The 15,864-nt window shown below is 47.2% G+C and overlaps 1 protein-coding gene across 1 annotated transcript; it reads left to right on the top strand.

Annotated features, from left to right (window-relative positions):
• Window positions 1-3,837: 3,837 nt before the first annotated feature.
• Window positions 3,838-4,191, top strand: LOC128820274 (keratin-associated protein 21-1-like). The gene has a single exon (XM_054000928.1). It carries the CDS (start codon window positions 3,838-3,840, stop codon window positions 4,189-4,191), a length of 354 nt encoding a protein of 117 aa, XP_053856903.1.
• The last annotated feature ends 11,673 nt before the right edge of the window (window positions 4,192-15,864 follow it).

Here is a 15,864-nt window from a genome sequence, read left to right on the forward strand (position 1 = left end):
AGCCCTTTGAGAGTGACAGCTGGAGAGACAGGAGATCTTACAGAGGGTTACACATGCAGTATCCTACACAGCCTGGCGCCCACACATCCCCCAGAGTCGGAGGCGCGAGCGCTCGGCGTTTCTCAGTGTACCAGAACCAAAGCCATGAATCCGTGTCCTGCATTTCATCCTGTGGATGCTACTCCTGCTGGGAACACCTCAGAGGGTTCTGTCCCCAAACTGAACAGAGAAGGGGAGACTTAATCCCAAGTTTCCCAAGTTACCCAAGTTACCCATGCAACCCAGGAGCCCGAGGAGCCCCTTGATCTTCCCCGAGAGCTTCCCAACTATGTCCCCATTGAGGTTGGCGTAGACGGTCCCACGGATGTTCCTAGAGGGGTGGAAGAAGTTCCCAACGTTCCTGAAGCCGGACGGGGGCACATCTTGGCACTGGTCCCGGTAGAAGCTGAAGGAGCGCCTGGGCTGGAAGTTGGAGCTGCCAAAGCCACCAAAGTTGTCACTGCCGGCCTGGGGGGCAGTACGCGTTGTCACAGCACTCCTTGAAGGAATTAATCCCTTGTTGATTTGGAGAGCCTGGAACACACACCCAGAAACAAAATTTATGGGCTGCTGAGGGCAGAGCAAAGGCTCCGACTCGGTCCCACCTGCACATCAGCTTCACCCTCTTAATTAACTCGTTTATTTTTGTAATCTTCTCAATCCCAAACAACATTGCTGCTTTTTTCCCCCGTCAACATTTGGAAACTGCTGACTAAACGTAGCAAATGAGGGTTTTGCCAGCTGAGAGCTGAGCTTTCCCGCCCCAGGAATCAGAGAAATGCAATAAATGAAAGAAAAACCCAATAAATATAACCCAGAACTGAAAATGACTTTTTACTGCAAGATTGTGATAGCAAATTTCCAGTTTTCAGCGTTTTAAAGCCTAATATTAAAAAACCACAGGAAAGAAGAGCAAAAAGCTTTGAGTGGAGCAATTCCTTGGGATTCCAGGGAATTTTGTGTTTGGTGTTGGCTCTAAAATGACAAGAAATTTCTTACAGAATGTCTCTACCTGCACATAGACACAGGTTTGTATTTTTATCTTATAAAAATATATGCAGACGCAGCAGTACTTATTAAATAAATAAATAAATAAATAAATAAACACAATAATTTTATATATATTCATATTCATATCCATATTGATACTTTTAAATAAATTTACTTATAAAGAAATATTTGGAGAAACATATGGAAACATATAGAAGAGTAGAGTCAGTACAGACCTGTGCTTCACCAAGAGAAGTTGAGAGGAGAAGTCGAGAGGTGCGGATGACTTTTGGGATTCGGGGGTCCGTATTTATACCTTCCAAACTGTGTCATCCCACTCCTTATTCCTCCAACCTACGTCACAACCATTTTCATATTTTCCGTGTTTGGCGTTGCGGCGCCAACGCAAACCCTTTAGAATTTCTTTAATCTTAAAGCATTTATAGGGAAATTACCCTGAATTCCTTGTAGCCAAATGGTGAGATACCTGAGATATTAGTTTGGGGAGATATTAATTTGGGGAAATATTCAGATTATTAAGGCGTTGACCTCAGAGGTGGTCCATTGGCTTGGCTTTGGCGCCTCCAGTGCCACTCGTGGAGGAGAGTGAGAGGTTTTGCTTTGGTGTGCTGAGGTTTGAAGAGCCTCCGCTCAGCATCTCTGTGACCTTCCTGGTGGAGGTCTCCCGCTGGGTTTGTATCCCAACTTCTCCAACAACAACCCAAAGACATTTTCCAACCGCCTTGTGGGCTTTCCCAAATATTCCTTCCTATTTTAAATTATTTTTTGGGGATACTTTTTTGGCTTTCATGGAAGAGTATCACCTTAATATGGCTCAGGAAGCAGAGACCTTGAGGAGTTACCATATTATTAAATATGGAGGAGTCTTTTGGTGGCAAACTATTAATATTTAAATCCAGCAACACTTTGCAAATGGAAAACATTAATGAGTGTTTATGAAGTGCTTTGGTATTCAAAATTTGGAGGAAGCCTCAGCATCCTGCTTGCTCATTATTACGCTTATTTTATATTCAAATTAATGCCAGAAATTAGGTGAAGGTCACCCAAGGAGCTCTGCCCTAAACTGCAGAGTTCCTCCCTATCGCAACTTCTACACGTGGTGATTCTTTTTGGAAAAAATACCAGCAGGGTTCTTTTAGCGTTCATTTAATGCTCTTTCAGTGCTAGTCCTGATCATTTCTTTATTTGCAGATCAAGTTGAGGCTTGAATTCTCCACTTTGCTGTGCTGAACTGGGGTCAATCCCTCCAGTGAATGACTCTGCAAAAAATGCAGTGTGATTTTTGTGAAAAACATTCTTCCTGCTCCTGCAGCAGCATGGCTTTGATTCAGGAGCATTTTAGAATTAAGATTTATTTATAGTTCTGTTCCTTTTTCCTGAAGTTGATGAGGTTTAATGTAAAATCCCTGCATTTACATTTCCTTTAAATAAAACCCTGTGGTGCACCTTTCTACTGAACACAAATACTTTCAAACATGTGGGAATGTTTTCCTTTTTTTACTGAAAATTTCTCTCTCTCACCAATGACCTTGAGAAATCAGAAACAGCTTTTCTAGAACACAAAAATAAAATTTCGGATTTGACAACGGAGGCAATAAAATGGTATCAGGAATGTTGCTGGCCCAGAAAGTGTTAAGATGAAAGAAACCGGTAATATATGGGACATACAGGAACACGGTAATAATCCCAAACAATGAAGAAAATTACATTAATTGAAGATATGACGTGTACAGGCAAATTTGTTTGCCAACCAGTAGGGATCCGAACCTTTTGAATCCACAGGGCGTCTGAGATAAGCCAGGAGGGCAAAGCTGGAGTATAAAAAGGGCTCCGAGCTCAGGGCTCCTCATCAGCTCTCCTGCCTTCTCCTCCCAGTGAACTCGGTAAGCTTTTCCTCCTTTCTCTCCCTGGACTGGGAATTTTCCTTTCAGAATTTTGGCTGGGGTTTTGGCTCCTCTCAACTGTCAGGTTTTGCTGTTCCTTTTACCTGGGCTTGCTGGGTTCAACTTTTAAAGCTGTAGGTGGAACTTTCCTGGTCCTGTTGGTACCTGGGTTCCCTGATAAGGGATTTTTAGGACAGCAGAGGCAGGAAAGGGTTTCCCCACCATGACTCTTGGTGGGCTTTTCCTTAAATCTCCTATTTCAAGTAGGATTTTGGGTCTGTTTGGCTGCACAGATGTTCTCATGTGTGTCTACGCTCCGTGGTTTCTTCTGTGGGCTCTCAGCAATTCCAGGTGCAAATTAAAATGGGTGGAAAGCTCTGAAATGAGTCTTAGAGTGATGGACCCAAAACGTGAGGGGTGTTATCACAGGGAAATTCTGGGAAGACTTTCTTGATGGTATCAGGAATGCAGAGCTCCATGAAAAGCTGATATCCTAAAAGAATATTAGGGTTGCTAATTCCTACCCATGTTCTCTCAGAAAAAACCCTGAAGCAGCATCAAGGTTTTGATCTCTGGCCATTAATTCCATCAGGGGTTCCACCAATCTGAGGAGTACAGAAATAGTTTAATATGAATATATTGAATCTACATTAATATGGAATATAAAATAATTTAAAGGCAGTGAGTAGTTGAGCAGATTATACAAATGGGGCTTAAGGAGGAGCTGAGGTCATAATTTTTCCTCTGCTCTTGTTCTCACGGGACCAGTGAGGAAGATTTTGGGCTCTGAGTACTACTACTGAGTACTACTCAGTACTGAGTACTACTACTGAGTACTACTCCTTGGAGTATTTACTACTCTTCCTTTCCTCCCCATTGCAGGTTTTACCTCCATCTCCCAAAGATGACTTTCCTCCAAGGCCAGTGTGACGATGACTGCTACTACGGGGGCCTCTACGGCTACCGAGGCTATGACTGCGGGAGCCCCTGCGGCTACCGGGGCTATGGGGGCCTCTACGGCTCCCGCGGCCTCTACGGCTTCGGGGACCGCTACGGCTACGGCAGCTTGTACGGCTACCGGGGCATCTTCGGCTCTGGGGACTGCTACAGCTCTGGGGGGCTCTATGGGGGCTACCGGGGCTTCTTTGGCTCTGGGGACTGCTATGGATACCCCGGGTTCTACTCCGGCCGCTACGGGTACCCCTTCGGCTCCCGCTACGGCCAAAGGTTTGGCTTCGGGGGCTGCTACAGCTGCTAAAGCTGGAGGGAGCCACCCCAAAACCCAGCCCGGGTTTGGTGGGATCGATGGAGAGTCCGGCAGTGGAGACCACGTGTGGGCAGAGTTTTGGGGACAAGAGGCACGGCCGTGGTGCTCCAAGAGCTCTGCGCTGCTGCTGAAGGGCTAGCGGTGATTCATCCCGCTGCCCCAACTCTCCTCTCGACCCAGACCTTCTCCTCAATCCTCTGAGCAAACCAAACTCTGTGTTTTTGGCAGTGCTGTACAAAACGTTCCCTCTGACTGGATGATGTGGGTGTCATGTGACTTTGGGAGTGTGGTCTTTCCATTCTGTATCCCTTTGAAGTTGTTTCTGCCTTTCATTCTTATTAAAGACTTTTTCTGCATCAATTCAGCATTTCTGGGTTTATTTGTCATTTAAGTTTCTCAAACAGCTTGAAGTCTTTGGTATCCAAAATCCTGAGGATGTTTGCTCTTTTTTTACGCTTTTTCGAAATTCAAATGAATTCCAGAAATTGGGTGGAGATCGCACAAATATGAAATCCTTCGCAGCAAAAGGATTGGGAGGCAAAATTATGAACTTTATGAGTTTAAGGACTGGAAATGTCAAAGGTAACACTGGTGAGGTTGGACCTCAATCCTGTGTCCAGTTCTGGGCCTCTTACGCCAAGGTGGACATGGAGGGGCAGGAGCGTGTCTGGATAAGGGAATGGAGCTAGAGCAGCTGGAAAAGGGAATGGAGAATCCTGAGGGAGCTAGGGGGGTCTCAGCCTGGGGAAAAGGGGGATCCAAGGGGAGTTTTGGGCTCTTCCATAAGGAATTTTAGGATCTGATCCCAGGGAACAGGGCCAGGACAAGAGGAAATGGTGGTGGCTTTGCTTCTGTGGATGTTGGCTTGGAAAACTCAAACCACACCCTTGATCTTCCACACAGAACAGAAGAGAATCCATTTGAGCTGAACAAAATCCATTTTTACAGGTGCAGTTGCAGTAACACTAAATCCAAGGACTAAAAGCCAGAAAATGGGGGGAAAAAGTGGAGGGAAAAAGGCAAATACTCCTAAAGACTAAAAACCAATTGAAATGTCCTCATTCCTCCTGGGCAGCCCCTTCCAAGACCTGACCAGGAGGAAATTTCTCCTTGTGTCCAACCTGAGCCTCCCATGGCACAGCTCGAGGCTGTTCCCTCTTGTCCTGTCCCTGTTTCCTAGGATCAGATCCCAAATCCCCCCTGGAAGAGCCCAAAATCCCCCCTGGATCCCCCTTTTCTCCAGGCTGAGCCCCCCCCCCCCAGCTCCCTCAGGATTTTCCATTCCCTTTTCCAGCTGCTCCAGCCCTGTTCCCTTCCCTGGACATTCTCCAGCCTCTCAATGCCCCCTTGCCATGAGGGACACAGAGTTGGACACGGATTTGAGTCCAGAAAGTCCCTTCAGAATTCCACAGCTCCCAGAATATCCACCCAAACCAAGGACACAAGCAAAAAAACAACTGGATCTCCAGAGTTTTTTTTCTTTTCAAATGCAGAAAGTATTTAATAGAAGAAGAAAAAGAGCTGGCATGGATACAGAAAGATTATAGTTTTGGGATGCTGGAGGCAGCTCCGGGAGATGAGTCACTGCACTCCAGAACATTCCTTTTTGCTGAAGTTGTGTTGTTCATCCTTCAGGTCCTCGTAAATGCAGATCAAAGGCAAGACAGCCGTAATGCTCCCTCACCCAGGGCTGCAGAGCCGTTCTGGAAGTGCTTATTGAAAATGCAGATGACACCAAATCTAATTTCACAGAGGTCCTCCAGCCCCATTGCAGCAACTCTGAGAAGTTTCACATGAATTGCAGATCGCCCCTCCTGTTGCTGAAGGGGTTGTGGGAGGGTTTAAATGCAGAGTATCAGGAGAGTTGAGAAAGGCAGGAAGAAGGAGACAGAGACAACAACAAAACCAGAAATTCCAAGAGGTTTCAGCGCACAGCAAAGCTCCCACTTGTGGTGACTTCACCGTGGTGGCTCCACACTTGTGCAAACATCAACTGCAGGCTCATCTGTTCATCTTCCGTGGGCACGGGTCCGTTCGTGGGGATTTTCGCCTGGGATCAGCAGCAGGGGTAGCAGCAGGAGTAGGAGCAGCACGAGGGGTAGCAGTAGCGCGTGGTGCAGTTCCGGTAGGTGCAGCAGCTGCCGTAGGAGCGGCGGTAGCAGCTCAGGATGCGGGAGATGCAGGGGTTGCAGCTGTAGGTGCGGGTGCAGGTGCGGTAGCAGGGGGAGCAACACAGGGTGTAGCAGCACGGGGAGTAGCAGCACGGGGAGTAGCAGCAGGACATGGTGGGGTGCAGGGGTGGAGGTGAGCCTGGAACAAGACGGGAGAAAAAGGGGGAGAAAAAGGGTTTGTAAGGGCAGAGTTGCGGTGTGAGCGAGGTGCGGTTGGGTGGAAATGTTGAGTGAATCCCTCAGGTTTGCGTGGGATTTTCATTGTCACAGATTCCCAGAATTCCAGAATCCCGGGATTCCAGAACCCTGGGATCCCAAGATTCCAGAACCCCAGGATCCCAGGATTCCAGAGCCCCAGGATCTCAGTATTCCAGAACTCCAGGATCCCAGAATTCCAGAACCCCAGGATCCCAGAATTCCAGAATCCCAGGACCCCAAGATCATTGAGGTTAGAAAAGACCTCCAAGATCGAGTCCAACCTGCACCAATCCCCAGCCCAGAGCAGCGAGTGCCACGTCCAGTCCCTCCTTGGGACGGGGACTCCAAACCTCCCTTCCAAATCCTGAAAACCCTTTCCAAGAAAAAAAAAATCTTCCTGAAGAAGGGATTTGTGGGTGTTTGATGTCCAAGCTCCTGGGACAGGCTGAGGTAAATCCCATCTCAGTGAAGGAGTCCCAGTGTCTGACTGGAATCCCTCCTGGCGTTTTCCGGAGTTCTTGGAAACACATAACTCAAGGAGTTCATTAAATCTCCAACCTCCCTGTCTGCTTTTAATCTTGGCACATAAACAATTCCTTCTCCTGGGCAACACTGGCTTTTGGTGCCAGTTCTAGCAAGGACACTCTGCTGGGCAGAGAAGGTTTAAAACCTGCAGCTCAGAGCTGCCCCAGGGACTCCAGAGGGACAAAAACAATTCCTGGGACTTTTCCATATTCCCCATTGCAACATCCTGGCACAAAAAGCCATTTCCTCCTTGCACAACCACTCTGCCCGGGCCTGAAAATTCCAGGTGTCACCATGGGAAAAAAAGAAACCCAGAGCTTCTAACTCAGCTTCCCATCTTTCCAAAGACATGGGAATGTCCATGGGTCAATATCCCTCAGATTTAAAGCATCCAGGAGAAAACACCCGTGAGCAAAGCATTTCCCCCCAAATTCAAGGATTCTCCAGGAGAACAGGATCTGGACTTACCGAGTTCAGTGGGAAGAGCAAACCAAGAGGAGCCGTGTGAGGAGCACTGGGGTTGGGAGCATTTTTATATTCCCATTGTGGAGGTCAGAGCAGTTCCCCAAGAGCTCCCCTTAGTCACGGGACAAATTTGGGAAGTACATCAGCAGCCCAATTGTTATAATTGTTTTCCTCTGCATTTAGGACAATTTTGGAATTCCTGGGGTTGAGCGCTGTGATTACAGCCTGGGAGATTCTTTCACCTGCAGGCTTTCCAGGACAGAGGGATTTCTGGGAAAGCATCCAGAGGACAACTGGGAATGGGGCTGGAGGCTACACAGAACAGCTCCAGCCCCAATTCCTGGTCAGCTGCAAGCCCATGGATTGGTTCTTTACCTCGTGGCCCCACCAGGGAGGTGGGCACTGCACATTTTGGGGTGACGTAAAACAGCCGGGAAGAGGAGGAGAATTACCCGGAGCACTCCGGGATTTCCGTCACAATTAATGACAGGCATTCCATTGATTCTTTTAGGTCCTTCTCCTGCCTATAATTTGTCCTAGGAGATGTGCAGATCAAGGCATGGGATCAATTAAAGCAGCATCTGAGAAATGTGGTTAATTTTTATGGTATGAGATTTTTGGGGTTCTTTCCTTTTTTTTTCCCCATGATGAAATGATTGGAAAAACTTGTTTGAGCCATGTCTTGTGATATCATTCAGGTGTCTGATATTTATGGGGTTTATATATGGGATCCATAGGCATGAGCTGGCGGTGTGAGCTCAGCCCAGAATCCCTCCCTGTCCTGGGCTGCATCCATGGGCAGGAGGGTGAGGAAGGGGCTTCTCTCCCTCTGCTCTCTCTGGTGGGATCCCACTGGGAATGCTGAGCCCAGTTCTGGTGTCCCAAACATAAAAGGGATGTGGAATCGTTGGAGAGGAGACCACAAAGTTGATAAAGGGACCGGAGCCCCTCCCCGATGGATCCAGGCTGGAATGTTGGGAATGTTGAGCCTGTGAAGACCCCAGAGCCCCTCCAGGATCTGCAGGGGCTCCAGGGAAGCTGGAGAGGGACTTTTCCTCAGGAACTGCAGGGACAGGACACAGGGAATGCGGTCGGGGGAACAGAGGGGGAATTTGGGTAGGATTTTGGGAAGGAATTGTTCCCTGTGAGGGTCTCAGGTTGTTCCATGGATTTCCCATCCCTGGAAGTGTCCAAGGCTGGGCTGGACAGGGCTTGGAGCAACCTGGGATAGTGGGATATGTGGTCCTTCCAACCCAACCCATTCCATGGTTCCATATCTGTAATAATGAGCCAAAGATCTTCTCTTTTCCCTTAAAAAAAAAAACTTCTGGGGTCCTCCTCAGCTTTAGGGATGAAATCCAGGTCTCCAAAACTCATAGGAGTTAAAATGATCAAATTATTTTCCTGCCTCAGGTGGGCTGGAGAGCACAAAGGGCTGGACATTCCCCTCGGGAGGGATTTTCCTGAGGCAGGAATTGCTCCCCGACCTGCTGTGGTGGCATTTTCCAGCAGGATCTCTGTCACTCTGCTCCAGGGGATGGCAGGAATGATAAATAAATATCAATAATTTAAATAAAGAAAAACCTTCCTTGGCCCCAGGGCTCCCTTCTCCACTCTGCTTCTGATACTTGAGGAATTCTTCAAACCGGGAGGATTTAAATAAACCAAACATTGCCAAAGGAACTCCTAATGACTGTTTTGGGAGAGCCCTGATACCAGAAATTCTGATGAGGCTCAGCACTTCCCCGGTGTCTGTCATTATCCTCATTTAATATGCAAATGAGGCTTGGCTCACTGCGGGGAAGGTCATACAGGGAGGTATTTGCTGAATTTTCAAAAAGCCTCTTGATTTGTGCTGGGAAGGGTGAAAATCGGCATTAATAAGATTTGCTGCAAAATGATTTTATCATTTTAAGTCCTCGTTAAATTCCCTTGTCCGTTCTGAAATCTGCATTTCATCACTAAAGCTGAGGAGGAGCCAAAAAGGTTTTTAAGACAGAAAAAAATGTGGCTTTTTATGTTGTCAGGTTGAGCTGAGAACAGATTAATGACCCCTGATGGAGAGGAAACCGATTATTTTAATTGAAGGTGTGACACGGGCAAATAAATTTAATTTTGTTGCTGTTTACATTGGTCTGATAATTTCTGAATGACCAAAGCAAAAGCACCTCCCAAAGTGCTGAGGGACACTGAAAGGCCAGGAATTATCCTGGAAAGTTCAGCAAATGCAGGACATTTTCCAAAGTCCCTTCAACGAGCCAAATTAATGCAAAATTTGGGTGTCCCAAACCCTGAAAATGCGAAATTGAGCAGAAATGGGAATTCACTTCTGTGCCTAAAAACACAGGGAAGAACTGAAGAAAGAGTTTGGTCATTAGGTGGAAATCTAATTTATAGAACCTCTTGTTAATTAGAGAAAGATGGAGTGAAATTCCCAGGGAATAATAAATGGAGGCATTTAATGGAGGGCTCTGATTCATGGGATGGGTTAAGACCTGCTCATCCCCAGGTAACTTCAGTGTTGGTTTTGGTTTTTTTTGGTTTTTTTTTTTTGTTTGTTTTTTTTTTTTTTTTTTTTTTTTTGGTTTTTTTTTTTGGTTTTTTTTTGTTTTTTTTTTTAATATTCTATATAAAATTTAAGTCTGAATATTTAGGAAAAACACATTCTGAAAATACAAATCAATTCCAATTGCTTTCAGACTCTGCAACGGGAAAGTTTATTTTCTGCTCCACCAACACTTAACTCCTTTTAAACTTCTAGACCAACTTCATGCCTAAACCAGAGCAACTTTAAATAAGAAATGAATCCCTTCAGCTGCTGAATTTGCACGCCCTGACCAGCGGAGGGAAACACTGATTTGCATTTTTAGTCTGTTTTGTCAGATCTGAACTCCCGCAGAAAAAGGAAAAGCCCGAATTCCGGGGCTCTCCCGGGATCTCTTTGTCTCGGGAATCCCTCCCTAGAGCTCCTGGAATCTCCCGGGATCGGGAATTCCTCCCCGGAGCTCCTGGGATCTCCCGGGGTTGTGAATCTCTCCCTGGAGCTCCTGGGATCTCCCGGGATCTCCTCGGCTCGGGAATCCCTCCCTGGAGCTCCTGGGGCTCTCCTGGGATTTCCCGGGATCGGAGGGATTCCTCCCTGGAGCTCCTGGGGCTCTCCTGGGATCTCCCAGGATCGGGAATCCCTCCCTGGAGCTCCTGGGGCTCCTGCTGGGCTGCTCAAAGCCGCTTCTCCACCACCTTGGCAGGAGGTGGAGCTGCGGAAAGCTGAGGGACTCTGGAATTCTCTGTGTCCAAACGTCCTGGAGCCTCAAATGGGGCAGAACTTCGGCTGGAAATGCTGCCTGATTCAGTTCCTGATTAATTTTTCCTAAATCTTCACATTTTTCAGCTTGTGCTCTGGAAACAGGAATGGTTTTGGTGAAAGAGGGGCAGACTTGGGACGTGGCAAATGTGAATTTTGGAGCAGACACAAAACGAGGTGCTCAGTGCGCCCTCAGTCCCCTCAGATTCTGTAAAAATCGCAGATCTGAGAAACTGGTCCCTGTCTTGATTTTTTTTCCTATGTGTACCAAATAAATAATTAGCAAAATCAAATATAATATTAAAAAGAGCATTAAAACACAACCGAAGGCAGCGGTGTGATGCAAGATCTTTTAATGAGAGCAAGAAATTACAGCTCGTAGTAGCACAGGAGGTTCACGCCATCATACACTGAAGAGTAGCAGCCCCAGAGCAGAGGTTTGGGGAGTAAAGCTGGTGTTGGAGAGGAGCGGAGCTGTCAGCACAGCCAGACGAGGCTCCCGCTCCTCAGGACAAACAAAAACCTCATCCCAAAAGACTGAGAAGGAAGAGCCAGAAAAGCCAATTAATCAGAGTAGCAGCAGGCATGGAAGAGATCCCAAACCCTCAGGGATCCGCAGCCGCCGCTGCAGCTGAGCCGGAGCAAAATCCACGCAGGAGCAAATTCCACCCAGGAGCAAAATCCACCCAGGAGCCTTCAGGGCGGATTTGGGGGTTCTTCCTGCCTGGGCCGGGCTCAGCACTGGTAGCAGGGGTAGCAGCTGCCGTAGGAGTATCTCTGGAAGTAGCGGGAGGAGTAGGGGGAGCAGTAGCGGGGGCTGAAGGACGGCCGGTAGTCGCGGTAGCCACAGAGCCTCCCGTAGTAGCCCTGGTAGCCACAGGGGCTGCCGCAGTCGTAGCTGCGGGAGCTGAAGACGGTCCCGTAGCTGCAGGGGGAGTAGCAGGAATCCTCACACTGCCGCTGGTAGCAGAAAGTCATCTTGGGGCTCGAGGGAGGCTGGAAGGGCTGGAAGGGAGAAAAAGAGGAATGGGAGAACTGGGGAATGGTTTGGGTTTTAATTAAAGCTCATCCTGTTTCACCCCTGTCACGGGCAGCCACACCTTCCTCCAGCCCAGGGGGCTCCAAGCTGGCCTCGGACGCTTCCAGGGATGCGGAATTCTTGGAGTATCCCGAATTTAGGGCCTCCCCGCCCTCCCAGGGCTCCCACCTGGAGCTGCTCCCTGCTGTTTGAAAGGCGAGCTCAGAGATCACTCGAGCAGAAATTTGCTGCTTCTGGGAAAGCCCATGGGAGGATGGAAAACAGGGAGAGGAGAGAAGGATGAACCCAAGGGAGCGTCTCCATCCACGGCCACCCTCTGTGGGAAGAACCTTGCCCTGATGTCCCACCTAAACCTCCCTGGCACAGCAAATGAGCAATAAATCCTGAAAGAACCCATAATGTCCTCAAAGAAAGTATTTCTCATAGGCATGTGTAGATAAGCCAAATTTATGCGTTTGGTAGCGTACTAAATGTAGAAATTAAAAATTATATATATATATATATATATATATATATATGTAAACCCACATTACAAAATGGGGTATTAACCCATATTTTATATATATATATATATATATGATTTCATGGCCATGCAATCTGGGGTATTTGTTAAAAATGGGGTGTTAACCCATATAATATATATATATATATATATATATATATATATATATATATATATATATATATATAATATAAAAGAATATTTTAAATATATAAAATAGATATTTTATATATTTTAATACATATAAATTATATATATATAAATATATAAAATAGATATTTTACAATATATATATTAAAATTTTTATATATATATATATACATATATATACAAAATATGGGTTAATACCCCATTTTAAACAAACACCCCGAACTGCACGGCCACGAAATTTTAAAGTTCAACCTCCATCCCTACCCCGCTAGGGCAAAACCCAGCAGCAAAGCCCCTTAAGCCCGACTTACCACGCTGAGCAAGAGCCGAGGCTGGAGGTGCGAGTGCAGAGCCTTGAATTTGGCTCGCTTTTATACATTTATCTGGCCCAGCCTGTGATGCTTTAGAGTCCTTCTCATCGCATCCCAAACTCGCCCCGCACGTCATCCCCGCAGCTGCTGGGGTTGTTTTCCTGGCTTTGGGATCCTTACTCAGCTCCCGGCTGCCACAAGGATGACTTCGCGCTGCTCTTCCCTTTCATGTCCAGACTTCCCGGGTCAATTACAAACGGGGAGTGAGGGTGGCGAAATCTGAGTTATAGCAGGAAAAGGAAGGAAGGATATTGAGAGCTGAATTAATGGATGCTCGCAATCCCAATTTGGGATGAATGGACAAATGCCAATATGTGCAACCTGCAATGACGCTGGATTCATTTAGGGAGAAAGAATTGCAATTATTTTTCAAAATGAAAATCCCCGGAAATAATTTATTGTTTGGGTCTATTTCGAAATCGCATTTTTAGGTCAGAATATTTATATTATTTTTATTTATATTTTTTTAAATTATTATTAAGTAATTCGACCCAACTTTGACAAACTCCGAAGTTGTAGAAAGAAATGGGGATCCTTTTCTGTGTAAGACTGGAAATACATTTTAATAAAACCAGACATCAATGACTTAAATGAACCTTAGAGCAGGTAGAAATCCCCAACAAATCTAAATTATTTCAAGCAGAAATAACCATATTTGAAATCTCCAGGTTTATTTTACGATATTTGAAATCTCCAGGCGTGTTTTATGAAATCTGCTAGCAAACTGAATTTCCTGCAGAGCCAACCCAAGCAAGGTGAATTTTGCTGGCTCCAAAAAGATCTGCTTGGTGTTTGTTTTCCCTTCGATCAGAAAACAATTCACTCAGGGGTTCCTGACAAGGACAAAGATAAAAAAACCCCAGGGATTTATCTCTGTAACTACCACAGTTTTCCCGAGAAACCCCCCAAATTCCAAATACGGTTTAATGTAAATTCTTCTTTATATTGTTGAGGTGTTTACTTCGCCCTAATGAAGGTGAATAATGCTGGGGTGACCTTCATCTCCAAACCCTGTTTTGCTGTTTACTCCCATCCCAAGGGAGGATAATGACAGGCAGCACGTCAGGAGTTCTGGACCTTTCTCTAAATTTGGAATATCAAAGCCTTCATTAAGACTTATTAAATATTTTCGGGCACAAAGAGATTTATTATTTCAATATTAACAGCACTTTGCTACGCCCCGCTGTTATGTAACACCAGCTCCAAAAAACGTGGATTGGGGTGTCCTGTTTCCTGGCTTTATTAAAGTTGTAATTTATAGCTTCGGAATTGGGTCTCAGGGAGATTTTTTTCCCCCCTCTAAAAATACATCCTGGACGTGCCATTTCAATGCTTGCAGGCCAATTTTCTGGCTAAATCAATATTTTCTGGCTGAATCAATAATATCCCCTGGCACGGCGGCTCCAAATCAAAGAGCCGCTCCTTCCCCCTTTGGAAGTCACAGGAAATGTTGGCAGGGATGTTCCACGTGTCATTAGGAGTGATGAAATTCGTAAAAAACACAGCTTGTGCGTACCTTCCACGACTATTCCAGGGGAGAAAAAAGCACAACAAAGCACATTCAGCCTCCCAAAACTGCCGCGTTCGGAATTCCGCGGGACTTTGCTGATCCTGAGGAGTCGCCGCTGTCCCCAAAAGCGCAAATTCAGCGCGATGATGGCGAGGCTTAATTGCGCTGAGTGGTTTTGGGATGAAAGGGACGTGGTGGGCGGAGCCTTCCAGTGACAGCGCTGGACCCTGGGGAGCATCGGGATATCGATGAGGGGAGGAAAAGGGGTTGGGAATTGGGGCTGAGCCAGATGCGTGTGGGGTGCGCGGGCGGGACCGGGAGCTCCATAAAAACCCCGCATCCCTGCGGAGAAACCATTCCCTCCTCCGGCCTTCTCCTCATTGCAGCCGAGGGTAAGTGGGAGCAGGTTTGGGAAATCCCAGTGGATGATGAAGGGATGGTTTGGGGGCTCTTCCCCCTTCTTTTTTTTTTCCCTGCTAATCTACAAATTCTGCAGCCAAGAATTGAGATTGTGATTTAGGAGTCCTTCCTGTGCAAAACAATCTTTCCTCCCTGGATTTTGAATGGCTGGGTGTTTGAAGCAGCCTCAGTCCTGCACGGATCCCCTTTTCCCCTCACGTCATTGTCTCAGCGCAGCTCTGAGGATTTTCCAGCCTTGCTTTGCCTCAGGGTCGCATTTCACAGCCCCATTTTTCAGTGGCGCAGTGTGGGAAGGCACAGGATGGAGGATTAGGGGGAAGAACTGGCGCTAAATTCGGGATGGAGCGATGGATGAGGGCATTGGGCAGTGGCTTGCTGCCTCTTCCTTCCCTGCAGCGCTTACTCGGGGTTTACTCATTGTCGGGACTCACCTCACGGGCTTTTTCTCCCTTCCAGCCTCGCCTCCCTCGAGCCCCAAGATGACTTTCTGCTACCAGCGGCAGTGTGAGGATTCCTGCTACTCCCCCTGCAGCTACGGGACCGTCTTCAGCTCCCGCAGCTACGACTGCGGCAGCCCCTGTGGCTACCAGGGCTACTACGGGAGGCTCTGTGGCTACCGCGACTACCGGCCGTCCTTCAGCCCCCGCTACTGCTCCCCCTACTCCTCCCGCTACTTCCAGAGATACTCCTACGGCAGCTGCTACCCCTGCTACCAGTGCTGAGCCCGGCCCAGGCAGGAAGAACCCCCAAATCCGCCCTGAAGGCTCCTGGGTGGATTTTGCTCCTGGGTGGAATTTGCTCCTGCGTGGATTTTGCTCCGGCTCAGCCGCGGCGGCGGCTGCGGATCCCTGAGGGTTTGGGATCTCTTCCATGCCTGCTGCTACTCTGATTAATTGGCTTTTCTAGCTCTTCCTTCTCAGTCTTTTGGGATGAGGTTTTTGTTTGTCCTGAGGAGCGGGAGCCTCGTCTGGCTGTGCTGACAGCTCCGCTCCTCTCCAACACCAGCTTT

The sequence above is a fragment of the Vidua macroura genome, chromosome 29 (assembly GCF_024509145.1).
Source record: "Vidua macroura isolate BioBank_ID:100142 chromosome 29, ASM2450914v1, whole genome shotgun sequence".
NCBI lineage: Eukaryota > Metazoa > Chordata > Aves > Passeriformes > Viduidae > Vidua > Vidua macroura.

Bases quoted from the DNA above. Each gene is read 5' to 3' on its own strand.
- LOC128820274 (XM_054000928.1), top strand. From the start codon at position 3,838: ATGACTTTCCTCCAAGGCCAGTGTGACGATGACTGCTACTACGGGGGC.